Below are 26,003 nucleotides of genomic sequence, written 5' to 3' on the forward strand. Positions count from 1 at the left end.
CCGGTGCTTGTGCCACATTTTGGACCCCTCCAAGCAGTGGTGATCTAGGTACCTAGGTACCTTCCTACTTCAAGATGAGACGGGTCCTAGTATTTCAAGCCACATGTACCTATCTAATGTACTTATGAGCCTCCGGTCAAATCTTCACAGGCCAAAACACATACTACCTATAGTTGCCTAAGGCATGTACATAGTAGTTACCTAGGTACCATACCAAGAGGACCTTGCATCGTTTTTATTGGCCCCTCCTTTTCTCTTGCTCTTGCCTCAGTGACATCAAAGCTCCCCCCATCATCAAAATCCCGACATCCATTCTACCATCTCCCCTTGTTCGGCGAGTTCTGCGGCCCATTCATCCCCGTCTACTACGTAGAGCTGTACGCAGTCCAACTCGGCGCATTACTCACATCTGCTACCGTTGTTGCCGTCCTGCTTGTGCTTGCAGGCATCTCTCCGCCTCACTGCGCTCGCTGCCTTGCGCTCGCCGCGGACCTCACAGGGCAGCAACGCCTTCTGCTATCATCCTGCGTACCCACCCCACAGCTTCTGACCTGATCTCACCCAGCACACATTGCACATCATGGCTACGAACGGCGCGCAACAGACTTTCGTGCTGGCAGATGTGCTCCAGGCCATGCTGACCATGCGGGGTGGGGACTCGGACAAGAAGGAGAGGGCGACAAAATATCTGGGAGAGTTCCAGAAGTCGGTGAGTGCATCACCGCCTGCTATCTGCTATACGACAACAAGTTCAAGTTCATACTGCTAACCTCTCATGTCAGACGGCCGCATGGGCTGAATCCATCAACATACTGAAATCTGGCGCTGATCCCGCCGATAAACTCTTCGCCGCTACTACTCTGAAAGGAAAGGTACTGCTGTCCCACGCTCTAGAATGCCACACGAGCGACCTTGGGCTGACCGATGAATTCAACGCCAGATCACGTTTGACCTCCAGAGCCAGGTTCCCCGGAATGAGTTGGTCACTGTGCGCAACCAGCTTCTTGAACTCCTACAACTATATGCGCCTGGCCCTAAGCCTATCAGAGTCCAGCTCTGCGTATGCTTGGCTATTTTGGCCATCCAAATGACAGAATGGAAAGATGTTCTAGCTATAGTAGTATCATCGCTCGGTAGCCAAATCGAAAGTCATGCCTGCATTCTAGACTTCCTCAGAGTCCTTCCGGAAGAGGTGACCGAGGGACGCAAAATCACCCTGACAGTACGTGGATCGAAACACACCAGCACGACCTTTGCCTCGTCATTTTTCGGCGGTGCTCCGTGGTGGCAAACGACAAGCGTTGGATTATAGTCTAATCGATTCTTATTTAGGAAGAAGAGCTCAGCCAGAGGACAACTGAGCTTCTGCAAGACAACGCACCACAGGTAGTTCAACTCCTCATCAACTACGCACAGTCGTCTCGTAAGTCTGCTCCATTCCATTATATTTAAGACTTTGAAGCTAAACTTGGGAATCTAGCGGAGGCTGCCACGAACCCCCAGCTTTACGAGTGCATAACATCATGGCTGCGAGAAGTCCCGATCAATGAGATTGTCAACTCTCCCCTATTAAACTTTATCTTCACTGCCCTAGATACAGATCGGTCTATGCAGGCGGCTGCAGAGTGTATTTGCACCATCACGAGAGAGACAAAAGACGTTGATGACAACTTCGATACAATACAAGTCCTACTCCCTAAAATCATCGCGCTACGTCCAAAGATCCAGAAACTTGTAGAGGAAGAGGACATCGAATCTTACAAATTTCTCACTAGGGTGTTCGCAGAAGCGGGTATTGCCTGGGTTGTTGCCATTGCGCGCGAGACCACCCATTTCAGACCCTTAGTTGAAGCTATTCTTGAATGCGCTGCGAGGGATAAGGACAGGGATGTTATCGACAACACTTTTGAATTCTGGTATGAACTCAAACTATACCTCGTTATCGATAAGTATATTCAAGGGAGACTCGAGCTTGCCGATATCTATTCGAAACTCGTTGACGTACTTCTTCAACACCTGCAGTTCCCTGAGACCGAGTCAGGAAACGAGAAGGATCTATTTGATGGAGATCGAGAGGCAGAAGAAAAATTCCGCGAATTTCGCCATCACATGGGCGATACTCTCAAAGACTCATGTGAAGTTTTGGGTGTGACTGCGTGTCTCACAAAAGTGCTCGACGCCATCAAAGTTTGGATGGAGAGGTATGCAAGTATGGCGACCGATCTCAACGTGCCACATTGGCAGAAACTGGAAGCGCCGCTTTTTGCCATGCGCGCAATGGGTAGCAAGGTGGAGAAGGATGAAAATACTGTCCTTCCGCAGCTCATGCCACTTCTTGTACAGATGCCAAGCCACGAGAAATTGCGCTTTGCCACTATCATGGTACTCGGCAGGTATACGGAATGGACCGCTGATCATCCTGAATTCCTAATGGCTCAATTCAATTACATTGTGTCCTCGTTTGGAACTACCTCGAAAGAGATTCTTCAGGCCGCTGCCATGGCGCTGAGATATTTCTGCACCGATTGCAAGCACCTGTTGAGCGAGCAGGTAGTTCAGCTGCAACAATTTTATGACCAAATACTCGACAAAATCCCTCCAGTCAGCCAAGAGGAGATCACCGAAGGGGCTGCCTACGTCGTATCGGTGCAACCGAAGAGTGAAATATACAGACTTCTTAAACTCTTCTGCGAACCATTGATCCAGCGGCTCATGGTCAAGGCGAATAACGCCGTAGACCATGAAGGAAAATTAGCCCTTGCGGACCACCTACAATTGATCACCATTTTTGGAAACATTGTAGTCACCCTTCCTCCCGCCGAGAAAGGCGAGGAAGATCCTGCAATCAGATACTGGCAAGAAGTATTCCCTATCCTCGCCAAAGTCTTGAGCAATTTCCTAGACTTCGCTCCGATATGTGAAAGAGTATGTCGTTGTTGGAGATTGATGGTAATAGCCCATAGGGGAGCCATGGCGCCGATATTGCCTGCCATGGCTGATCAACTTGCGAACGGATTCGTCAGCTCTAAACAAGGTTGCTTCTTATGGGTCACTGGCGCGATTCTAAGAGAGTTTGCTGATGACCGAGACCGCGTCGAGCCGACTATGACAGAGAACATCTACCAATTCTTCGAAGCACAGGCAACAAATGTGCTACGTTTTATTAGCGATTTAACACCGCAAGAGCTCCCTGATGTCACGGAAGACTTCTTTCGCCTACTTGTTGATGGGCTACTCTATTTCCCGCAAAAATTCATCCCTTCCCCCCTATTCTCTCCGGTCTTCGAAGCTGCTACCTCTGTCTTGACGTTAGAACAGCGCGAGCCTCTAACAGCTACTCTTCATTATATCCGCGACGTTTTGGCGTGGGCTGACGGTCAAGCACCTCCGCGCACCGACTCCATTTCGCCAGCCGATGCTGAACAGCTCGGGGCCATTGTCAAGTCAGTTCTGAGGGCCCAGGGGTTGACTTTGGTTACACGTATTCTCGCCGGCATGATGATCACATTCCCCGGCGATTGCTTTGCTGATGCAAGTGGCGCTTTACTTGCATTATTCCAAGTGTTGCCAGATGAGACCCTGGCTCAAGTTGATCAAACTCTTCGCTTGCTCCCGGCCGGAACTATCACCCCGGTTGAGGTTGATCGCCTAATTGCGAAAATAAAGAGCAAGCTAAATGCCAACGATACTGGTGATGTACGGCAGATTCGTTCCCTTATGCAAGACTTTACGAACACGTACCGTAGAAGATACGTCGCTCCTCGAGACGGGCTTGGCCAGTTAGAAGGGTCTAGATTCCGCTTTGACGGCTAGTGTCCGCTATCGCAGCCAGAACCTATGTGTCTTGAACCTACAGGTCTAATGTGTATGACACTGAGCTAGAATGATCTGTCAATCCAATATTAATCTCAGTCAAGGGTACATAAAGACAGGGAAGAGGATGCTATCTCTTCCGAACTCACCCAGGAAGCTGAAGTAGCTCACAGGTCTTCGCTTGCGGGAGTGCATAGATAATATGGGGCGGACTGGCAGAGTTAGATGAGTGCTTCCCAGCCTGCGCAACGAAAGGGTTACGCTAGCCTATCAAACTCGGCGACGAAAGCTATATGCTACTAATTAATAATTTCATGCCGATTAAGTAGCTACGGAATACTTTTGTCGCGGGCAGATTTGTCGCACATCGTCATGTGTATACGGGGCTTGTTTATATAGTCCATCTATTTCTGCTCAAGAAGAATTAGGTCTAAAATAGTAAAATTGTAATCTATATTTTCATGGAAAGTCCCACTACCTGCTTTGATAAACATGACAGTAGGAGCCATGATTATTTAGTCAGCATAGGAGCGCCGGCGAGATGTTTCCTCCCTCGTGACCGCGGGTCACCAGCCGGGAGCTCCGCCGGCGGCACGTACATCTCGTGCGACACGTGAGTGACGGGCATCTCAGCGGGTAAGACCGGAACGTACAACTCCTGCGAAGTCTGGATGTAAGGGCCGTCTTTCTCTAGAATTAGACTCGTGTTGGCTTCCTGAATGGATTCTCCCCCTGTCACTCTCCTCGGTCGCGGACTGCCGCCGCTGTCGTTAGGTAAAGGCCACCCTGCCGCGTCCTCATGACCCCGGGCCGGAGAAAACGATGATTGCGGAGGGGAGGGTGGCGGGCGATGGGCCTCGAGAGCCGCGAAGCGCCGGCGGAAATAGATGAATAACCATATGCCTAGCCCGCCTATCACCGCCAGGGAGACGCCGACGCCGATCCCGGCTGATGCCGCTGTCGATAGACCACCGCCGCCACCGCGTGGCGGTGATGACGATGATGATTGGGACGGCGGAGAGCTTGTGGTGCTTGTGGAGGTGGTGCCGTTGCAGTGGAGGTTGTTGATTAGGCCTTGCTGTTGCTGCGATATCAGACGCGAGCAGTTGAAGTCTGTGTTCCAGGGCTCGATTGTCACGGTGCCGGAGACGAAGGTTAGGGAGGGGAGGATGTTGGGGCCCGAGGAGCTGGTGGTGGGTTAGCAATTTTTTTTTTTTTTTTTCCCTTGTGTTAACTTTGAATTTTTGATGAGTTTGGTGTATTTTTTGGTGTGGTATGTTAGAGCGAAGAGGGATAGGAATAGGAATGATTGAAATGGGCCATACTAGCTTAATATGTGGCCATACTTCAGCATGAAAGGGGGGAGAAAGGGGAAAGGGGGGACGCACGTATCTATGTTGCCGCGCAGATGGATGCTATCCGCCCTCTCAAGGTTGAAGAGTCGAGGAATGGCGCTGTCTACATTGTCTATGATGGACAGGGCCCCTGTCTGTGACAACTTCGTCAGATCGATGCTGCAGTTCGTGTTGTTCGTTATGGAGAACGCCCCGCCCACAGTCGTCAGCCCGGCAAGATCTATCCGCGCGTTCGCATTCGAATGTATTGTCGCGTTGACACCTATTGAGGTGATATTCCTCACGTCGATGGCGTTTGTATCTACTGAATCAAGGTTCGGCGGAGGAATATCGAAAGTCGATTCGTTTTTGGCGCGCGGGTACGACGATGTGTCGAGCGTGAAGGACCCGTCTATTGCTAACGCTGCTGTTTCCAATTTGCTGCCCAGCGCGTTGGTGAAGGTGAAGTCGCCCACGTCGGACAGGTTCGGGAGGAAATACCCACAGTCCTCGTACCCCGTCAGCCGCAACGTGCCTACGGACTTTAGCCCTGGGAACGAGATGACGTTGTCGGAAGTGATCGAGTTCGCTGATGTGATGTCGCTCAGACCCCCCGATGTCGTCTGCCGGCGCGGCACGTGGCGGATCACTAAATCCCCGAGCTCAGTCAACGACGGCAGACTCAGTCCGCCGAACTGCAGCGCATTGGAAATAGTTATGCTTGGTGTGAAGGTGTATGTGACGGGGTACACCAGCGTCTTGGCGTTGGCGCGAAGCTCAGGCAAAGATACCTGCGTGAGCGAGGACACGTCGGAGACGCGCAGGTTCTGTAGCGCCTCGAGATCTGGGAAGCTTAGTACTTGCAACCCTGGACTTGATGATACGCTGATGTTGAAGCCGCCTGTGAAGTTGGTGAAGCCTAGGCTGTCGGCGTCCGTTTTGATGGTGAGCTGGTTGAACCCTTGGTCCTGCGTGCACGGCGCGAGGGCGTCATCTCGGATGTCTTCTTGCTTGGTTATGAGGATTCTCTCTGGACATTGAGGGGCAGCTTGAATTCTAGTATGTTAGTTGATTTCTTGGTGGGATATGTGTTAGTTTATCATATGACTTACACATGGCATGACACTTATGAATCACGCACTTGATTTGAAATTCTTCCTCTCCATATCAGGTTCAAAAGTTGATATTCATTCCTTTCGCAGTACGTAAAAAAGCAATTACAGTAGAGAAGTATCCGTCATGGAAAACCTCGGGCATACTCTCGTTAAGATACTAGATCTCGTGTTTAGATGGGGGGGGTACCTTGCATAACCTCAAACGAAGGATGAGGCTTGGTAGATATCAGGGGTAGGCAGGCATATTGACAGGTAGGGCTGCAAGGTACAGCTCTGTATCGGGAAGCTGACAATCTGCAACACCTTCTCGTCTTGGTACGCAGCTATATTATAAGAATAGCCACGGGTCTCACCAAGGAACCATTTTTGTAGGAGTTGTCTAATATGAAACTAGTCGATACAGCTGTGGACCTACCTACGCCCGTTGACCTTGACAATATGAACACGGGTTGCGGCATTTTCCGATATCTACAGCTACTACTTGAGGTATGATTCACATCGCCTCGATAAACTTAGAGCCATGGAACCTTTCATGAAGTCACAATCCTCCATTAGCTGGAATGTCTCTAGACAATTGAGACCAATATGACTATGGACGAAATGTCAATTAAATTGATTGACATCAAGTCACCTGAATGGCAAGCAACAAGGATCATGCAATTATAGTTTAGTGTCCTCAAAGTGCTTACTTGGAGGACGCCACCCCCAGATTCTTGGCTCGGCCACTAGCCACCAGAAGTTAGTTAGGCATAACTCACTTCGCAAGTTCGCAAATACTATGTGTTGTGGGAAGGAATCACCAAAATATAGCTTACACTAGCTTCTTTTATTGTGTTTCTTGTTATGGTGCCAACTGACACACCATGTTGGTAATCATAACCTGGTAGCAAGCTTGATACTTCAGCCTCGAACAAGTGAAATAGAGTAAGGAGTCGCGTACTAAGTAGCCGGGAGAGATGCCAAGGAGGAATAAAATATGAGCCTCAGAAGGATAAAGGGGAAGTGATGATAGAGATCAGCAGATGACTCTCACACACACGTAGTTAGCAGAATTGACTTGCGTTCCATTGAATCGTCAGGGTCCTACGACATTTTTGTGAAACTATCCCTTGCTTCGCGCCTTTGGACCATGGCGATCTAGTCATGTTGCCTGGCAACTTTAAACTATCTAGAGTGGTTCCCGACATCACTTCACAACCAGGAAACAGCTCAGCTCCTCAGTTCTTCCCAGAAGCAAGGGGAAATCGGAAAAAGTCCTCAAACTTGTTCCAGTTGGACGTGAGCATCCCGCGCAAGTCGGGATCTTTAAGGAGCTTGCAATCGGCTTTGTGGCCTTTCCCGTTCCAACCAGCAACTTGACAGGCCTTAACATCACACTCACGTCAGTATCTGGGGTAACTTAGACATAGGAAAGAGTGTCTACCTTGTCGCAATACCAGAAAAATGAGCACTTTCCGCATCGTTGTAGAGAGGCTGCCATCTTTCCACACCCATGGCAAGTTCTCATCCCATCGCGCACCGTTGAGAACTGCTGGATTCGATCGCTGAACGCCAGCAAGTTGCGCAGTGGTACGGGGAAGATCTATACGACATTTCCTCTAGTCAGCTAGTTGAGTTCCAAAGGGTCCATCGGTAGGCACAGAGATGATAGTACCTTGATCAAATGAGGTTCCTCGTGGCGGATGCCTACGTCCATCGACATGAACATGTGACTATGTGCATAGAGAATAGCCACAGTGTGCCCCTTCTGAACCAACGCAGGCGGCAGCTCAGCACCTCGACCATCAGTGTGGAAGAATAGCGGGATCTTTCGGCCGTCCACATCCTCAATCTCCATCTGTAGGCGAACAAATGTACCAACATCTGTAATCTCGCCCAAGAAACACCAATGTCGTCTCGGTGTGAAAACCCCTGCTTCTTTGCTCTCGTAGTAGTCCAGGTCGATGTCGTACTCCCCAGGAATGGAGGCGAAGCCGGGGAATGTCGTGCTGTTTCGCAGGTCTGCCAGCTGTCCCGGGACCATCGGTTTCTCCCTTCTCCATAGCCAAATTTCGAAATCGCCTTGATTAAGACCTTGAGGGGCCTCACCTACCTTGGTTTTCCAGTTCATCGAGCGCCCGTAGAACTCGTGGCTCGAAGGATCCTTTGCAATGGTGCCCTGCTCGATGGCCTGGGTGCTATCATTGCCGATAGTCGTCTTCCACACAGACGCCCCCTTCTCGGCGAAGATGCGTCCTCTTGCCAGGTCGCCGTTTGCGATGGAAAGCTGGGCTGCCATATCGAAGACATGCGCGAAGCCGACGTCTTCTCGTCCTAGCTCTTGATAGAGCCGTGCCTGTCGATCAAAGTAGCCAAGTGTCTGGGATGGGGACACGAGAAACCAGTTCATGCCGAGTAGGTTAACGACAGTGTCCAAACGGTCGATCTCCATCAATCTTCTGTCAACTTCCTGGCTCTGTTCTAGTGGCAAAGAGCAGAGACGACACACGCAGATGAAACCGAACTTTTTCTTTAGTGCCTCCTGTCTGACTCTTCGGGGTTTGAGGGGAGCGAGATAGGTTATTGTGATCTCTTCTCCTTGATCAATGTCTCTCATAGCATGCACCGTGTGTCGTCTGATAGCCTCGTTCCAGCTCTTCTGGGCATTGTTGTCACAAGCATGGTTGATGAAGCATGCTTCCAGGAAGATTGCTCCTACATCTCCTATAGTTTCAGCAGGAAGGGCGTTTGTTTGAAAGATTCCGAGATAACGCTCGGCATCATTCTTGTACGGGTGGATGTTGTGCATAGACAGAAAGGTGTTGCGCTTTTCTTCGCTCATGGAAGTGACTTGCTGATGGATGGATTTCTGTACCCCTCTGACATCGATTCCAAAACAAGATGCTGAAACTACCGGCTCTTCGGAAAGAATTCGCACGCCTTTGGGAATCTTTTGTGTTGCGACCAGGCCCTTTCCCTTGTTTGGGACATCCTGCAGGGCATATATGGATTTTTCCATCGTGCTTTGCATAACGGGGGATCCCTCGCTCGTAGATGAACTAAGTAGATCAAAAATGGTGGGCTGATTCGATGGTTTTAAAGTGTTGAACGTAGGTGGGGGCTAGATAATAACCGTTAGACCGCTCGAACGTCTAACGGCGTCGTTTTTGACGTTCGAGATAAAGCACCGGGAAATGTGATTGACTCTATTGAACATTTTTCCAGCGAAATTACTGTGAGACGTTTGTAACCTGTAGTGGCCGTTTGTTATGACGTATCCCAGGTACTATGGGAAGCGCGTTTGGCAGCCGCACATAACAACGAAAGCGTTTGACATGTTTTTGATCTTACATCCGCAAGGAATCATGCAGACTAAGTCATTGACATTTCCATCAAGGCAACGGATAACTATAGGTTGAGGCGAGCTCGGACCAAGTATAACGGTAAGTCGTTTGCCAACAACATGATCGCCAAACGCACACGTTTGTCGGACAAGTGTCACGGCAACGGCAAATGGTATTACCCAATATGTACGTTGGGCTTCATATTCTATCTACTTCGTACCTTAACTGTTCGTTCCATTGCATATCGCTTTCCGGTCTTCTGACTTAACATATCCAATCGCTTATGGCCTCACTTCTGACAACGGCGTGGGCGTCCCTAAGTGGCCTGTCCTAGGCATCTGGCAGTCTTGGCAGTGTGATACAAGCAATGAGGAGCGAGGACTTGGTTGTGGACTTGTGTGAACTGAAGACAGGTCGATCGAGAGAAATAACTGCACTTTACTAGCCAGGGATGTGTCCGCCCGGAGAATATCGATGACCTAGTGCTACTCTTTTCTATCAAGGATCAGGCCGGGTTGGGAGCCTTCTGTACTGCTATCTGTCGCGGTGATCCCATGGTTGCGCAGACGGGGCGAAAGGGGGTGACCTGGGTAGAAGCGGGGTAACTCGGAGCAAGAGGAGCACCATATTCCAAGAGCCCAAAAGATCCGGTCAGTCAAAACGGTGGTAAATATGCCGTTAGCACAACAGAAGCCTGACGGCTACAAAAAGGGGCTGGGTTGTCGCACCGCCGCAATGGTTAGCTGCATCGACGTCGTCTTGTAGTGATAGTGGATGGGGGGAGTTGTCGTACTCGAGCAGATTGGAAGTTGTGTTGTCCGGTCTGTGAAATAAAGTACAAGTTGTTTTTCTAAGATATAAATACAAACATGAGTTCGGCTACCTATGGCGAATCTCCACAGGCGCCATCCTATCCATAGTGCAGCGACTGTAGCGAAAGCCCGAAGGAGGTACGAGCTGCCGGTGGAAAAGAGAGTGGGATCTGGGACAGGAGACATGTCTCGTGCTCAGCAAGTAGTAAAGGTAGGAGATTAAGTGGTAAGCAACATTCTAATCCAAGGCGTAAAGTTGAAAAACATGAGGATAATCAGACATGTAACTGGGGATTCAGACTCCAAAGGCCAAACAAACCTGTGGCACAGGCGCCTACCTAGGACCTAGGTACATAAGTGCCTCGCACATGACAATCCGGCATAGTCACATAGGTAGGGTAGGTAGTAGTATACCAATATTTAAACGTTGGTACGGTACGAAGTCAGTAGCCTACAGTATCTACGTATCTTGTGATAACATGTACCTGACTGCGAGACACGCTTTAAATTCCGCTTTCTCTTTACCAAAGTCTTATGCGGAATGCCTGAAGGTCTGAATTGGTTGATTCGCCGCCTGGGTTAAAAATAAAATAGTGGTTCGTAGCACCTGATATCTGCGGCTCTCTCATAACTGCATACACGGATCTGGCGACCCGCCCCCTTGGCGGGTCAGCTAATAATGTTGCAATTCTCTTTTATCCTCTACCTGGAATTTTCAAACTACACATGAGGACCAGCCGAAAGATCGCCATTGCCCTTATCCTCTGGCTAGGTCTATTGTAAGTACAACACTTGCATTTGAAACTGGCTACTAGCTAAGTCGTTCCGGTTGTTCAGTAGCAGCCGCCGTGCGATTGGCGCTTGTGAAAGAAAATATTGGGAAGGTGTCTGAGAGTGCAGGATTGAAGATACGTTGAGTTGAATCTATCCTAACTGAAGCCACATGTGCCTAAAACCTTTGAGACCAACTAAAATTAACCATGGACATCAGACTCCGAATATGTTGAGATCATATTTGTCATCATTGAACCCAATCTTTCGATTGTAGCCGCTTGTCTACCATGCTACGGATGTCTTTTCCAAGGCACGGGAAGGCATCTTGGTAGCATGTTGCAGACTGTTCGATCTGTTTTCTCGCTCAAGAGTTTCCAGTCAACGTCACGTATTGCGCCAGGGCAAACTAGGCAGGCTGATGAGCGTGCTATAAGGGGATCTGACTCCATAATTACTAGAAATGAACGACTATGATTCTTTCAAGGAGGACCAATATCATGCGCATAGTCACATTGCCAAATAATCTGTTGGCTTTCACTCACGAATTGGGGAGAATTGGGTATGCGGCACTAACGACAAAGCACAATTTTCCTTGATAGAACTGTATATTAATGATACCTACCTCTCTCTAGCCTACGTACTACATCTTAGTCCGACGGGCTACACGCGTGGGGTAATTAACCGAGATCTGCATGTTTTCTCACTGAGTAACCCGGTCTTAGTGAACAGCTTGGAGGACCCTCATGACTGTGTTATCACCTGGAGGCAGACGATGGCTGTTGGTGATAGCGACATGGCTGAGACACCAACAATAAGTTGATCTACAGGACGTACAGGGGGTGGGGTGATGCGGCGGGTGCGCTGGTCGGTGGGCAGACTTCTTAGCGAACAATTCCATAGGTATTCTCGGAGAGGAGGTGTAGCGAAAAACTGTCACACTTAGTCGTATAGCTGGTGTAGGTAAGTGTGATAGTTTTTTACTACACCGCCTCGGTACTTGAGGCGATTCCTAGGGGCTCTGCCCAAGAGATCGACGATTGAGGATCAAGAGGAGCTTGCCTGCAGTTGGGGTCCCATGCAGCACAGCACTTTACCCCTCAGCCAATCGCACCATATGCTTGTAAACAGGTGATAAGTTGCGATCTTCTCAGGCTGGCCCGACAACCTGTCCCATACTCTCCCCGATCAAGTGAATCCATCAACAGTCTCGTTGTAATGATGCTCCCTATTCAAGTTTGGCTCACGCCTACAACCCCCAACCCATGGAAAGTCGTTCTGATACTTGATGAGCTTGGGGTTCCATATGAGATTGAGGCTTTCCGCTTTGACGACATCAAGAAGGAACCCTTCATTAAGCTCAACCCCAATGGATCAGTTCCAGGTATATATTCGTCAAGGTACTCCACGCTGTGTCTACCATGAACAGGAAGATGTAGAAGACACCAAGTACTGACAAGCTTAGCGATCGTGGACCCAAATACAAACGTCACTCTCTGGGAGTCTGGGGCGATTATCACCTACATCATTGAACAGTATGACAAAGACATGACTTTGGCGTACTCAAATGAGCGATTAGGCGATAAACATGCATTGAACCAATGGCTACATTTCCAGATGAGTCTTCAAGGGCCGTTCTTCCATCAAGCTGGGTGGTATGAGCCCCATGACACTGATGCTTTGAAAATGAACTCATAATCTACAAACGCCCAAATTGTGCTTGCAGCTAATAGGGATGAGCGTATATAGGTTCAACTTCCTTCATCCAGAAAAGATACCTTCTGTGTAAGATCGCTTCAACAATGAGTGTAAGCGACAGCTTGCTGTGCTGGACGGTGTCCTTGAAGGTGAGATTGTTATATTCTCTCAATTATGAGATTCTCTAACCCTCTTCCAGGGCGTGAGTGGCTTGTTGGTGAGAAGATTACATATGCTGATCTCGCGTTTGTACCATGGAATGATATTCTCCACCAGTGTATTCCAATGCCTGAGGAAGACCGATTCATAAACTTTCCTAACGTCAAAGCTTGGCATGAGAGGATGACATCCCGACCATCGTGGCAGAAACTTGGTCAAGCCAGAAAGGAAGCTATGGAGAAACAGGACCTGAACTGGACGGGTATGCCCCGTGGAATCAAGTCATACAATGAGTACTTAGAGAAGATCGCCAAGGGCGAGGACACTAGGGCTCAGCATTGATGCATCAGCAAGGTCTACCAGTCTAGGATTGTACCGGGGAGGATAGCTAGTCGTTATGAAAACCTATGAATAACTTTCAAACATGCCAATATTTCTTCTACTTAGTGAAAGTTCATGGCACAAGTGAGCGGATCAAGTAGCTTGTTAATCATCAAGAGTAAGCGGATATGTGAATCTCAATCTGGGATGTTTACTGATGGAGTGTATGCCGGTAATGACTTCAGGGAGAGCTAAGTATCGCGCAATCATAATCGAAATGGAACCATGGGGTGACGGTTTTCTTAGCAAGGTTTCACTAAACCCGTTATATGTCACAATGTAGATCAGCTCAGTGATAAATGTACAATGGGTTTATATTTGACAGAATTCTCTATACTCTCCCACCCAAAGAACCTGAGCGATGGCATCTTTATTACCCGTATGTTATTCCCAGTACATCTCTTCTTCGTCTCACTCTCATCTGGTTACCTGGGTGCCAGAACCCAAATTCATGAATTAATGTGAGAGGTGGCTTTCTCCCATTGACAAATTCAAAATCGTACTCATCTATGATCTTCACTAAGACTGATTTCGCAATAATGCTAGCGACAAAACGGCCGGGACAGGCCCATCTCCCAGTACCCCAACTGAGCACATCGTTATCGACTATGCGGAAGGGAGTAACTTTATCACCTTCTAAGAACCTAAAACCATCGTACTTGTGGGGGTTCCAGAACACAGATGGGTCCATAGTACGATTGTAAGCTGAGATGGTAATGAATTGACTGGGGCTAGGCGCAGATTATTTGATAGAGTTACCTCCTGTTCTGCGACACGGCTGTAGGCAATGACTGCTCCTTGCGATAGACGACTTGTCTCTTTCATGGCGCTTTCAAGAATATTCAAGGACTCGACGCCCCTTTTAATGGGCTAGAGACACTCAATCTGAGGGCGCGTAGGGCGTGGAGGTCACGATCTACGCAAAATAGGATCTGAATAGGACCAATCTAGTAACATGAACTAACTAACTCCCAGGCCCCTCGGGCTACCTAGAGAACTACGGTCTAAATACATGGTGGGGTAGGCCCCGGTCGGTCTATCACGTGACTTCGTTACGTAACAACCCTCATCGTCCAGGCTCTACCAGCTAGCGCTTCATGCTTAGCGGCGATTTCGTTGCGAACAGCGATTAGCACATCCGGATTGGCGGTGAGATCTGATATGCAGCGACATACAAAATTCGCCGTGCTGTATGTTCCGCCTGCAGCCACTGATCCAACGAGCTGTGTAAGAAGGCGAGGGTCATAGACTTTGGCTGCTTCACCATCACGAATCATCCAAGAAAGGAGATCCGGGGAGATTTCTTGCCCGCTGGTACCTTAATAGGTCAACACACCAATAATAAAACGGAGGCCCAACGGCTACAAAGTAGACCGCACCGCCACAACCCGCACGATAAGTCAGCACAGACTCTCGTACTGAATTCTTCATATTACAATTGCTACGATGCCCTAGCCTATCCTACAATTCCCCGCGAAAGCGCCCTCAAACCTTCGAGTCGATATACAGATGCAAAATCGTGGCTACTTGGTTGTTACTCCGGCCTCATGTTCCTAAACAATCCCGAATCGTGCACGTTCGCCCATTTTGGGTGGGAGAAGTAGCGCTTTATTAAGACAGGGGGGGACAGACGCGCTCTGCGATCTCTGCGATCTTGCCCTGAGGAAAGATGCTATGCGAGGCTCACCCTGGGATCTTTTCAAATAGAGGCAGATGGTCTTGGGGCGGCTGATACTTCGGAGGTAAGGGATGCTAGCTGACGACGAAGCAGGCGGCGAGACGAAGTCGGAAATATGACAGACAACGAAATCCTTAGGCTTTTATCTTAAACTCGTTGTGGATCTCTTCGTGCTGGTTGTAAAACAGTTTGGAACCTAGAATGTTAGCTCAATACATACGACAAGGACTCAGAAATGCTCTTACTAGGAGTTTCGGGACTTCTTGTGAGGATCTGGTTATGCTGGGATGGGACCGTATGCCCATAATGGTCGGGAGACAGCTTGGTGTTCGGGTCTTGTCATCTCTACTCCTCGTCATCGTCTTCCTTGGTGTCCATTCATTCGCAATGGAGGTGGATTCTTCAGTTTTTTTTTTTTTTTTTTAGTTCACTAGGAATAGACCAGCTAGAGCTTTTTCATTCCCGGGGGTCTTGAAACAGCAAAGGGCGAAAAGCTCTTGCAGAACAGCTTATAGATAGGGTCGTCACCCATTGGAATGGGTTTGAGGAGTATGAGACGCCTCTGCGCCGCTTACGACGGAGAGTTTTGGGCTTGTTGCAGATGGTACAGAAGAAACATGTTTTCACTGTCTCCATGGAAATGAACCCTCATGATGTTAAGAAGAAGGCGTGGCACTATTTGTGCGGTATAGACTGGAGTGTTGCTACCTGATGGAAATCGGGTTGTGTAGAAGATTATTTCGCCGGGTATAGGCTCAACAATTGCGTGGAACCTGTCCTGAAACTGGTTTCCGTTTTCGCCCGACAAACTTTGGAAGAGAGCCTCCCTGTACGAATTGGTGTTGGCAGCCCTCAGAATGGCGGCCACCCGAGCCCGCCGGCGCTGTCGTATTAGCCGGCGAGCTGATAGATCAGCAACGCTCTCAGTAGCACGCTCATTGTTGCTGGTGTTGGTGTTGTTGTCTGTCATTGTACCTGTAACTGTGAATATAGTTTCAGGCCTGGATATGAATGTGAGCCGTGAGTGTGAGATAGGTGTAGGTGCTGGTGTAGGTGTGAGGACGATCATGTTTGTGATGAGAGTTGTGAGAAAGATGTTTGATATATTTGGTAAGTACTTAGGTATCTTTTGAGGACTGGTAAGGAAGGTACTGATAGTAAACTTGTGTCGACGAAGTACTTGAGTACCTAATTGTATCTGCTTTTCCTCGCTCACAATTTTAATACCTGATTTATATTTTTACTACATCTATCTCGATGCGGGTAACTAAAGCTATTATTCTCTGGACACTCCGAACAAGATATGAGCACCCTCTTACGAGCGCGAGAAGTTACGACACGTACACTGCCTCAAGGGCGCAAAACTGTATCATTGTATGGTAGTTAGTTAATATGGTAATTATTGAGCTATTCATTACCAGGTCAGAGTAGGACTCGTCGTTTGTTGCTACAAAGAGCTCATGGTCTGGTGCTTAACTTTGCAGCGCGTCATTGAATAAGATCTAGGCCGGCCACACCAACCTTGCAGATTCGCGAGCCCCTATATCATAGGTCGAGAGGATACCTGAATATATTTACTTCTAGAGATGGGCCGTTAATTCACTGAAAGATAAGTTGATACTCAACGAGATTTAGTATTCAAATTTGTACTTTGAGCTCACAATATCCATACGACGGGCAGTAGTTATTGAGAATCAAGATCGAACTACAGTAAAAGGGAATATTATTCTATGGGTATCAATGTGTTCGTGTGAGTGTACCCTCATAGCCGCTTCTAAACATGTCTAAGCGCGCGTGCCTATCTACCACCTACCATTCTTTCCATATTCCTCTTCATCCACTATGAAAATCCCAAACTGGCTAACCCGAGCTTCGTTCTCCCCGCCTTGTAACCTTCCCTCTTCATCAGGCAGGTTGCCCCATCCCATCCAGAAGCGCGACTTTGGACCCCCTAGTGCCGCGGCGATGTCTTTCGGAGATTGCGCGTCAGCTGGCAAATGGGCGTATATATTGCCGCCTGCTAGTAGCGCCGCAGTGGACGCAATGGTCGTAGGGCTACGTGGCAGAACATTTGTGTTTGGATTGCCGATCCAGCCTGCGATGAATAGTACGAGTGTCGTGGCTAGCAGCGCTACCAGGACGTGGGTGGCCACGGCATCCTGGACGACACGACGCCGGGCCGCAGGATACGTCGCAGTCGCGAGATAGACAGGCCGGGCGTCATTGTCATCGGGGCCCCTTGGCTCTGCAAGGGTCACGTTTGTCTCGTTTGCGGGAACGCGTATCTGTGCGAGAACCTGTGCTATGATGATCCCTTGCTGAAGCTTGATAGCTTCTGCGATACTCTCGCTTGAAGAAGGGTCGCCCAGGCTTGAGATGGGTACAGCCCAAGGAGAAGTGACGAGGGGAGAAAAGAACTGGTCTAGAACCTGTGGAGTAACGTCGATTGGTGCGATATCTCGATACACTGAGGTACTGATGTCGCCTACGAAAGTGGCCCAGGCGTCGAGTGTTGCGCTTCGCACCGTGTCGTTCAATGGTTGCGGCGAGTTTTGGGGATCGATCTGGAGATCGGTGCCCGAGAAGGTGGTGTTGACATCGACGGCTTCGAGTGTCACGTTGCAACCCAGAGCTTCAACATGTTGAACCGGTGGATCGGCGTGGTAGTCGAGCTTCCCCCATATGTAGAGGAAGTTACTGCACGTTAGAACGGTATCATGGGCCCAATCACTATTGGAAACTGTGCCAAAGTATGTCGCGTTAGAATAAGTATCGATCCGAGCGCTGGGGCCTTCCAGAGGCTCATAAATTCGGAACTCGCAAGCCTCCCCGTCAACAGTTATCTCAAGGGGGTTGTTGATGTCGTTCTTAATGTCGTAACCTAGGGTGAGATTGGTGTGAATGGCGGCTTGTTCATGGAAGCGGCAACCCATGCGGGGGCGCAAGGCAGGGAGCACAGCTGATATAGAAATAGCTGAAGTATTGAGGTGAGCATTAGACTCAGACTGATTCGAAATTGTCACAAATTGAGGAAAAGCCAGATCATTGTACGTAAAGCTTGGGAAAGTGAAGTTGCTGCCGAGGATCAATGATGATATCTCGGCGGCTGTAAAATCGATATATTGGTTCTTCACATATATGGATTGATTGGCCTGAAGCATCATTGGCGCCGCGGTAGGTAGAGGAAGTTCTTGGAAAAGAGATGCCGACAAGGTGGCGAATAAGGAAGCAAAGAGGATGGCTGTAGTTGTGGCAAGAGCCCAGGGGTTTCTCAACTTGAATTCTTTATAAATGGCAGTGGGAATAGCCATATCCAGAAGCTCGAGTTGCGTAAACCTTTCCTTCGAAACATACCCTTTCAGAGCGACGTAAGGTGCCAGCGTCCGGACTTGAAAGTCTATAGCTGAATATGCCATTGATAAAGCCCCAAAAACGACTGCTGGAAGCGTGGTCCAAGTGTAGTGTAAATAGGGATTGCTATCATCCTTGACGTCTCCAAGACCATCTTCCAGATTAGACTTGCGTAATAGCAGCTCTAGAACAACGATCAGCCCAACGACAACTGAACAGAGTGCTAAGCGCGATGCAGGGTGGAGAATGATAGGATGGTAGAATTTCGAGCTGGCTTGGGGAAAGGGGCGATGCTTCTCGCTTTGATCATTGTCTTTCATGTTTTCATTCACACAGAAATGGACTTGTCCGCTGACAACGTCGTGTCTCGGCTCTGATCTAAATGTAGATATCCTAAGCCATTGACGAAGGTGATCGTCGTCGGATGCTCCGGAATCACGCAAACGAGCTATCAAGTCGTGACTATGCCGAAAAAGCAAAATTGAAGAGAGCAATGAGCTTGGGTTGCACGGCAGAAGCCCTTCACTAGGAACAGCAAAAGAAGCAATGCCAATGAGGAGAATACAGGCAGCAGCTAGCCCTACTAGTGATTGGGCAACCGAAGCACGTATAGTGAGGCGATTCTCACTGAGCGTGGCAGAACCTAAGACATGTTCTACCGCCGGCTCCATCAGAGCTTGCTTGGAAATGACTGCAGTAATTTGACGGTAATATTCTTCGGAAACCTGATGCAGTTTGACTGAGTCGAAAAGAGTTGTGACGTTCAATCCCGACGGTAGGAAGTTTTTAAGGGCCTGGATCATGGGTGGATCCGCGTGTACTTCGACCATGGAGGCCCTTATAACAGATGCTGAGAATCGGGACGCGGCAGTTACGAATTGGGCATCCGCCAAATTCCATGCGGTGACGGACTCAAGCGTGCGACTGGGTGCACCTCGTACAGGCATTATGCTCTTCATGTCTGTGTGATTGTGGACGACTTCTACCTTGTTGATCGCGTAGCTTGGCACGCAGAGTAACTGCGTCGATCTTTGAAGCATCACGCCCGTGGTGTTTGTCGGTATGTAACGAGAGTGAGGCAGTGTCGGAACGTAGGTTAGATTTCCAAAAGCGACTAGAAGCCGCCTGCCATCGTCGCCTCCAACTGCGTCACATTGGACAGGGCTGAATCTCGCGAACAATATTGATTCACCTTCATTCAAGTCAAGTCTGTCAATAGACACCCGTTTGATATTACAGTCGGCAGATGAGATAGTGACGTTCAAGCGACCGTACGGTAGCTGAGGCTCTGATAAAGCAAGTTCGGCAGCCTCGCAATGAAGTGAAGTTCTCAGCCCGTCGGTGATCACTCGCGTCTCTAGTACATTGTTGGGTACGTCTGTTTTCAAGGACTGAAACGCGTATTCCTTAGAAATGCCTTCAGGAAACGTCAAATTGCGCTCACTTAAGCCTGTCAAAATGTAGGGGGTGATTTTGGTGGTTGATGTGGAGAGTCTGGCGTTGTTATTGACAAATTTACTTTCGAGCAGGAGTGAATACGAATCATAAGTGACGATGGTTGAATTGAGAAAGATCAAGCCGGTTGACAAGGCGATCATGACTTTAATGATGGACGATACCGCAATAGTAATGAAAACAATGAAGTCTCTATTACGAAGTGACGTGAAAATGGCAATTAGCGAGAACTGAGACACGTAGTCTAGTAACAGTGTCCGAGAGGCAGGCGCTAGGTTCTTGGATTGACGATTCTGCGAAAGGCGAACCCATGGTGCTACCAGTTTGCTCTGGTGCTCAGTGCGAGCCCTATTGGAGTATCTGAAGTTAATAATGGATATCCAAGGCAGAACTGTCTACTGAGATAGGCCGATAGTGGCGAGAGAAAGGGGGCTGATGAGAGATATCAAGTTACTGACCATATTGCAGCAAGTACTGTGAGGAAGGCTGTCGGACCGTATGTCCATAGATAATGTAGGTTAGACGTGCTACTGGCTATTCCTTTATTCTTATTAGATATAGCGAGCAGAGTTTCGACAGCGACGACGATGAGAATGAAAAGAAGAGTAAAACCACAAAGAACAGATCGTCGTAAGTAGAAGGGTCTCCATGGTAGCGAAGCCTCTTTAGAATGTGTTCTCGATGCATCGAAAGACTGGGAAACCGAGAATTCTGATTGTAGGTCCTGGGGAGGGTTGAACTGGCATTGATGGCGACTCTCGGGAAGCAGAGCCGTTTGTTGTTGTGCTTCCATTTCCATCGCTGCTAGTTCTGCCGGGCCTCTCGCTGTTCCAATCTGACAACTCGCGGAGCTCGGTAGACTCAAGACTTTGAGTAATGCGCAACATAGTCACACGGTCACAGAGAAGCACATTCATTTATATTAATTCATTACGGATCGGGATTCTCTGTGAGGTGAACATGTCACTCAGCCACCTGGGATAGCCGCCCATGCAATTCATATGCATGTTGGTTGCCCTTCCCACTTATTTTCCTAATCGAGATGGTATCGACCCAGTCTACAGGAACCTTCCCGTACCTACAGAAGCTTAAACAGCACGTAATATCCCTTACTTCCAGCGCTGTTCCTATACAATTGTCCTAACACCATGATCTTAGATGTAGATAGGTAATAGAGAGCCTCCTCAATTTTCTCTTAACTTGGTCACGTTTTTCATTCACAGCGCTTTCCACTCTACTGCCGTATTGACATGAACATTGGCACGCTCAGGTGCTGGAGGTACTGTTGGTATGACTTGCAGTAGTGTATAGATAGCGTGTAATGGGCGGCTATTCGTTAGCAATTGTAATTTGGGCGGATCGCAAGTTATTCAAACAGCCTATCCACGATAAGTATGACTACCAGCTCCATCTGGCATTCCTTACTACATACAGTTAGCGCGTTGAATGCATGGCACAGTTTTATAAATAGAGCGCTATTACTGTAGAATCTGAGAGCTCGATCACTAAGTATCTGTAGGTATTTGCGATGGAAGCGTTGAAGATCGGTTTCACAGTCTAAGTACTATAAAGTCTAACATCTAGACCACGACTAGGCGGGCGTCTACGAGATGCCATAACTGGGTAAGTCATTAGACTAGGTTTTAGGCATGTATCTCCCGAGTGTTGGTCAGATCAGATCGCTACCTACATGCATAGGCACGACTTACATACTGCAGATGCCATGCTACCTACGCTATGACGCCTCTCATCTGCCAGCTTCCTCGTTGCTCGCCTTTAACAACAAGGGAAAACCCTGGCCTGCTGCGCCAATCCCCTTTGTTCAATACAATTGAGATTGTGCTCTCATAGAGCTCTTATAGAGCGCGATTGTGAAGGTGAAGGTCAAGGTGAAGCTTGAATCTAGTTGTCCTCTGGTATATCCTCATCCTCGTCCTCGAAACCGTCAAATTCTGGAATCTCATCTGACAACGCCTCAGCCTCTGCGCTGGTAAGCGGCGTTTTGCCTTCCGAATCATTTGTAAACATGGCACCTTCGAGCCAGTCTTTTGTTCTTTTCACCCCCTTCTTCCGCCTCGAATACTGGAATTCTCTCACTCTATATGCGAAGTCGCACTCCTCTTCGACTTCCATTTCCGAACTTACAGATGCTTGGTGGCCCTTTGAAAACCCGGTGCCGGCCTCGACACCCGTGGCTGCGATAGCGACATCAGCTTCCGCTGAAGCTTTCTTTTCCACCGATTGACTGTCGCTCATGACTAGCTTCTTGCAAGTGGCTGTGCCGACGATGAGGTACAGAGACCGGGACCAGAGACCCTCTTTCACATACTGGACTACTCTGGGCGTTGCCAACGCTTGATTGATATACTCTCTCGCCGTGTCGGGCATGATGGACACTGCGCGAACACCAAGGGCATCCACTGTTGCTTCAAGCTGCCTCGTCCGATCAGCCTCAAAGCCTGCCCCGGCGCTGATGAAGGGATTGACGGGGAGCATTGCTTTCAATCGCGCCCCGGCATTCTTCGATAGCTCAGATCTTATAGTTCTTTTCACGGCCTGTGTCTGGTCCATGACCTGGTCTGGCTTAAGCGGCTCAATCCCGTTGGGGTAGTTCAGGGAAGATTCCAGATCATCAGGTCGCGTTAGAATGCTGCCAATCACCATGAGGGTTTTTGGCTTCTGGGGATAGCGATAGACGTGCCATTTCATATCACCCGCTACGTGGCCTGTTGACTTCATCTTGATGATTTATCGGACAATATAAGTTGAGTAGGAACATGAGTTAATGAAGTATCGCCCAAAATTTCACTAAAAGATGACAATCCCCGCTCACTGCGCCTATCTTCTAGTCGCACGTGATGTCACTGTGGGGATACAGTAGGAAGCGGGCTTTGCTTTGCTTCGAGCCTCACGCTTCCTCTTCATGCCGTTTTATACCCAACTCTTGACTCTAATGGGCAATTGATCCTTTTAGAGAATTGCCAGAATGGGCGAGTCGGACAGTGGGCACTTACTCGATCCACAGAGCCCAGCAAACAGAAGCCGATCACACTCAAGATCTCCATCTGGTCACAGGAGATCCCCAAATCTGGTCACATGGAGCGCAGGTGATGTTTTTCATAAGGCGACGAACTTAGGCGATGTAGATACTGTTGCTAAAACATTGAGGGCTTCTCCAGGCTGTGTAGATGCCCGAGAGCCCCGGGGGCGCACTGCTCTACACGAAGCTGCGCTCTATGGACACACGGCTGTAGCAAAGGCCCTGCTTGAGCATGGCGCCGATGTCAATGCACGAAGCTTTACGGGGTACACACCCCTAACATTTGCCGCTGAGAATGGCCATACAGAGACCATGTTGGCGCTCATTGAACGCCGCGCGGACTTGAACGCAGCATCCACAATCCACCAAATGAATCTGCGAGGACACACTCCATTGCACAGAGCTGCTTTCCGTGAAAATCTCGAGGCGGTTCAACTCCTGGCCGGCAAAGGCGCATCAATCAACGCAGTAACTGCGACTGGGATGACAGCACAACAAGTAGCCATCCAGAAGGGACCGCTCGCTATTGTGTTGGTCCTGACGGCTGCTGCTGAGGAGTCACGTACACAAGACGCCAATGGTCATGACGCTATCCAATACGCTCAGATGCTGGATGAACCACGACGCGGTCAGGTAATGGAAATCTTGGGTAAATGGGGAGACAAGTCGAGGTACAAGTCAGACCTTTTACGGTGTCAACGTAGTGGTGAGCTGTCACGATTCTTTGATATGCGAGGAAATCTGGATTTAGTCGCAATGCTGTGCTGGAGTGCTGCGAAAGGTAGAAGGGCTGTCACCGAATACGTTTTGGATCTATCGCGCTGGGGCCGCCTCGACCTAGCCAATGCTAAGGACCAGTCAGGCTGGACAGCTCTTCACCATGCCGCTTGGGGAGGCGAGCCAAATATCGCACAGAAACTCTTGGAGACTGGTGCAGTGGTCGATAGTCTTACCAAGAACAATCGCTGGACTCCTCTACTCCTAGCGGCCGAAAGGGGCCGGAGGAGAACTGTACAGGTGTTGCTTAGTCACAGTGCTGATGTACTTGCTACGACACATCATGGGATGACAGCACTGGATCTGGCATCTAAAGGAAAGCATGAGAAGACCTTAGAAGTTCTTCTAAACGAGATACAAGCTCTCAAGTCTACGAAAATGAAACAGGATACTCGGCGTTGGCGCCTAGCCATGCTTGAATTCCAGAAGGCGGAAGCAATCAGCAATAAAAAAGACGAAGAGCTATCAGAGATAGCTGAAGAAATCGCAAATACTATGCCTCCGGCTGGGGCGAAGCCTAATAACAGCTTATTCAGCGGCGCATTTGACGGGACAATGTTCTCTGCATCTCCGACCAGGTAAGTGGCCGTGAATCACGCTTTCTAGACAAAGCAGCAATACATACCTAACAATCCTAGCCCTGATCTAGTCCAGTCAAGGACCTACCACCAGCTTATCAATACTTGGGACGAATTTTTCGAATTCCATGAAAAGGATAGGAGAGTGAAAATTGCGATTCTGGACACAGGTTTTGATTCTAAACATCGTGACTGGGACAACCCGCGGGCACTTAGGTTCAAGAATAACCAACCAGAAAGCGACCCCCGTGATGTGAAGCAGCGGGATAGGATCAAAGAGTTCCGAGATTTCTGCGGAAGCGTTGATGGCCAGGAGAGTGATGGTGTGGATGTGGATGGCCACGGTACACAGGTAACCGGAATCATATTACGTCTCGCCCCAAGAGCCGACGTATACGTCGCCAGAATATGCGAAGGTGACAGGAACCGTGGATTACCGGCACACCTTCAAACCGTGGGACTGAGTACGAACGGCACTAAACCTCAGCCAGCTGCAGTAGCTGCCGTAAGTACACACAACTTGAGCGTATACTAGTAGAAAAGCGCGACTAACGTGAAACAGGCAATAGACTGGGCCATCGAAAAAAACGTCGACATAATAAACATGTCGTTTGGCTTTAGTCGTCCCCCAGTAATAGTAAAGCGAGCCTTAGAACGTGCTAAAGGCAAGATACTCGTTTTCGCAGCAATGTCGAACGATGGCAACAACAGTCCAACCGGTGCCGCGTGGCCGGCGAGGGACCTTGATTATGCCATCGGCATCCACTCCTGCAAAGAAGGCGGCCGGAAAACCTCAGACTTCACCCCGCCTCATGTCCCCGCGACACATAACCTCATGGTGGTAGGTGAAGGCATCATCACACACTGGCCGGAGGCCAAGGGAGGCGGTTTCCGTCTAGATGACGGCACGTCCTTTTCAACGCCTGTAGCAGCGGCCATGGCGGCGCTCGTGCTGGCCTTCTGGTATCAGCGTCGAGGCAGGAATGAACGGATGGAGGTGGAGAATCTCGTCGATTTAGAGGATCTGCGGCGGAATAAGGTAATGTCTTCGCTCATGATGCAAAACATGGGGACAAAAGGTGAGAATGTGAACTTCTCGTATATAAGGCCACAGTTGCTGTGGATGAACTATAACCCGCTTTCAGAAGACCAGCTCCAGCCAGAGTATAAGAGGCGGCATGCTTGGAATGTCATACAAGATGCGCTTAGCCGGCTTTAATCGTTCATATTCGACTGAACATATTGAGTCGTATATATACCTAGGTCATATATGTCGTGATGCCAGTAGGGCCACCACGTTCGCAAGGCTTCGTCTTTGCTAAGTTATCACAGTATGTGGTTGATGTATAGGGTTATATCAGCAGCTACTCTAGGGAGCCTCGTAATACCACCTTAAGGCAGCTAGCTAGCTATGATACTGATATAATAGCACTTTACAATAAGTTTAACGATTCAAAGAAGGGCTTCGCCCACTTTGCGAGATAAAATATTGCATTTGTCTTTGTGGACTTTGATGGTGAGTGCCTATTAGAGGCGATGGTGAAGGGACTATGGATCCGCAATGAATTGAAGTCATTTAGTTTATCTCTGAGAGTACGTGACTGATACCATAACAAGAAGCTTTAATGCCTTTACTCTCCTAAATGCGGTACTCCCCGTTGTATTCTTTCCACATGTATGTTTGTTACTCTTGGCGCAGCTAAGTTCAATTCTTTGAA

The 26,003-nt window shown here is 48.9% G+C and overlaps 8 protein-coding genes across 8 annotated transcripts; 3 read left to right on the plus strand and 5 right to left on the minus strand.

Moving 5' to 3' along the window:
• The first annotated feature begins 142 nt into the window (after positions 1 to 142).
• On the plus strand, positions 143 to 4,282 carry F5B22DRAFT_596109 (exportin 1-like protein). Its single transcript, XM_047974196.1, has 5 exons — positions 143 to 709; positions 783 to 872; positions 941 to 1,222; positions 1,333 to 1,423; positions 1,481 to 4,282. The coding sequence occupies exons 1-5, from the start codon at positions 581 to 583 to the stop codon at positions 3,811 to 3,813; spliced, it is 2,925 nt and encodes a 974-aa protein (XP_047833199.1). The 5' UTR covers positions 143 to 580; the 3' UTR covers positions 3,814 to 4,282.
• Positions 4,283 to 4,292: 10 nt separating this feature from the next.
• On the minus strand, positions 4,293 to 6,801 carry F5B22DRAFT_565293 (uncharacterized protein). The gene is made up of 3 exons (XM_047973090.1): positions 6,260 to 6,801; positions 5,202 to 6,195; positions 4,293 to 5,000 (listed from the first exon to the last, which is right to left on the minus strand). The coding sequence occupies exons 1-3, from the start codon at positions 6,261 to 6,263 to the stop codon at positions 4,325 to 4,327; spliced, it is 1,674 nt and encodes a 557-aa protein (XP_047833200.1). The 5' UTR covers positions 6,264 to 6,801; the 3' UTR covers positions 4,293 to 4,324.
• Positions 6,802 to 7,202: 401 nt separating this feature from the next.
• On the minus strand, positions 7,203 to 9,879 carry F5B22DRAFT_596116 (uncharacterized protein). Its single transcript, XM_047974197.1, has 2 exons — positions 7,917 to 9,879; positions 7,203 to 7,844 (listed from the first exon to the last, which is right to left on the minus strand). The coding sequence occupies exons 1-2, from the start codon at positions 9,270 to 9,272 to the stop codon at positions 7,662 to 7,664; spliced, it is 1,539 nt and encodes a 512-aa protein (XP_047833201.1). The 5' UTR covers positions 9,273 to 9,879; the 3' UTR covers positions 7,203 to 7,661.
• Positions 9,880 to 11,943: 2,064 nt separating this feature from the next.
• On the plus strand, positions 11,944 to 13,367 carry F5B22DRAFT_634616 (glutathione S-transferase; the record flags this gene model as incomplete). Its single annotated transcript, XM_047977005.1, has 7 exons — positions 11,944 to 11,986; positions 12,123 to 12,127; positions 12,300 to 12,552; positions 12,634 to 12,823; positions 12,918 to 12,951; positions 12,982 to 13,015; positions 13,066 to 13,367. The coding sequence occupies 7 exons, from the start codon at positions 11,944 to 11,946 to the stop codon at positions 13,365 to 13,367; spliced, it is 861 nt and encodes a 286-aa protein (XP_047833202.1).
• A 175-nt stretch (positions 13,368 to 13,542) lies between these two features.
• Positions 13,543 to 14,368, minus strand: F5B22DRAFT_596133 (cytochrome P450). The gene has a single exon (XM_047974198.1). It carries the CDS (start codon positions 14,095 to 14,097, stop codon positions 13,780 to 13,782), a length of 318 nt encoding a protein of 105 aa, XP_047833203.1. The 5' UTR covers positions 14,098 to 14,368; the 3' UTR covers positions 13,543 to 13,779.
• A 2,340-nt stretch (positions 14,369 to 16,708) lies between these two features.
• Positions 16,709 to 20,820, minus strand: F5B22DRAFT_596136 (uncharacterized protein). The gene is made up of 2 exons (XM_047974199.1): positions 20,349 to 20,820; positions 16,709 to 20,238 (listed from the first exon to the last, which is right to left on the minus strand). Exons 1-2 carry the CDS (start codon positions 20,687 to 20,689, stop codon positions 16,887 to 16,889), a joined length of 3,693 nt encoding a protein of 1,230 aa, XP_047833204.1. The 5' UTR covers positions 20,690 to 20,820; the 3' UTR covers positions 16,709 to 16,886.
• A 939-nt stretch (positions 20,821 to 21,759) lies between these two features.
• F5B22DRAFT_565654 (uncharacterized protein) lies at positions 21,760 to 22,777 on the minus strand. The gene has a single exon (XM_047973094.1). It carries the CDS (start codon positions 22,627 to 22,629, stop codon positions 21,793 to 21,795), a length of 837 nt encoding a protein of 278 aa, XP_047833205.1. The 5' UTR covers positions 22,630 to 22,777; the 3' UTR covers positions 21,760 to 21,792.
• A 1-nt stretch (position 22,778) lies between these two features.
• F5B22DRAFT_565644 (ankyrin) lies at positions 22,779 to 25,611 on the plus strand. Its single transcript, XM_047973093.1, has 3 exons — positions 22,779 to 24,285; positions 24,346 to 24,790; positions 24,848 to 25,611. Exons 1-3 carry the CDS (start codon positions 22,877 to 22,879, stop codon positions 25,502 to 25,504), a joined length of 2,511 nt encoding a protein of 836 aa, XP_047833206.1. The 5' UTR covers positions 22,779 to 22,876; the 3' UTR covers positions 25,505 to 25,611.
• The last annotated feature ends 392 nt before the right edge of the window (positions 25,612 to 26,003 follow it).

This window comes from Xylaria bambusicola, assembly GCF_022495145.1.
Source record: "Xylaria bambusicola strain CBS 139988 unplaced genomic scaffold F5B22scaffold_9, whole genome shotgun sequence".
NCBI lineage: Eukaryota > Fungi > Ascomycota > Sordariomycetes > Xylariales > Xylariaceae > Xylaria > Xylaria bambusicola.

Coding starts and splice junctions, on each gene's coding strand:
- F5B22DRAFT_565644 (XM_047973093.1), top strand. CDS start 22,877: ATGGGCGAGTCGGACAGTGGGCACTTACTCGATCCACAGAGCCCAGCA. Junction 24,286..24,345: donor TTCTCTGCATCTCCGACCAG/GTAAGTGGCCGT, acceptor TAACAATCCTAG/CCCTGATCTAGTCCAGTCAA. Junction 24,791..24,847: donor AGCCAGCTGCAGTAGCTGCC/GTAAGTACACAC, acceptor AACGTGAAACAG/GCAATAGACTGGGCCATCGA.
- F5B22DRAFT_565654 (XM_047973094.1), bottom strand. CDS start 22,629: ATGAAGTCAACAGGCCACGTAGCGGGTGATATGAAATGGCACGTCTAT.
- F5B22DRAFT_596133 (XM_047974198.1), bottom strand. CDS start 14,097: ATGGACCCATCTGTGTTCTGGAACCCCCACAAGTACGATGGTTTTAGG.
- F5B22DRAFT_596136 (XM_047974199.1), bottom strand. CDS start 20,689: ATGGAAATGGAAGCACAACAACAAACGGCTCTGCTTCCCGAGAGTCGC. Junction 20,239..20,348: donor ACAGTACTTGCTGCAATATG/GTCAGTAACTTG, acceptor ATACTCCAATAG/GGCTCGCACTGAGCACCAGA.
- F5B22DRAFT_596116 (XM_047974197.1), bottom strand. CDS start 9,272: ATGCAAAGCACGATGGAAAAATCCATATATGCCCTGCAGGATGTCCCA. Junction 7,845..7,916: donor AGGAACCTCATTTGATCAAG/GTACTATCATCT, acceptor AATGTCGTATAG/ATCTTCCCCGTACCACTGCG.
- F5B22DRAFT_596109 (XM_047974196.1), top strand. CDS start 581: ATGGCTACGAACGGCGCGCAACAGACTTTCGTGCTGGCAGATGTGCTC. Junction 710..782: donor TGGGAGAGTTCCAGAAGTCG/GTGAGTGCATCA, acceptor CTCTCATGTCAG/ACGGCCGCATGGGCTGAATC. Junction 1,424..1,480: donor CAACTACGCACAGTCGTCTC/GTAAGTCTGCTC, acceptor TTGGGAATCTAG/CGGAGGCTGCCACGAACCCC.
- F5B22DRAFT_565293 (XM_047973090.1), bottom strand. Junction 5,001..5,201: donor CTGCGCGGCAACATAGATAC/GTGCGTCCCCCC, acceptor ACCCACCACCAG/CTCCTCGGGCCCCAACATCC.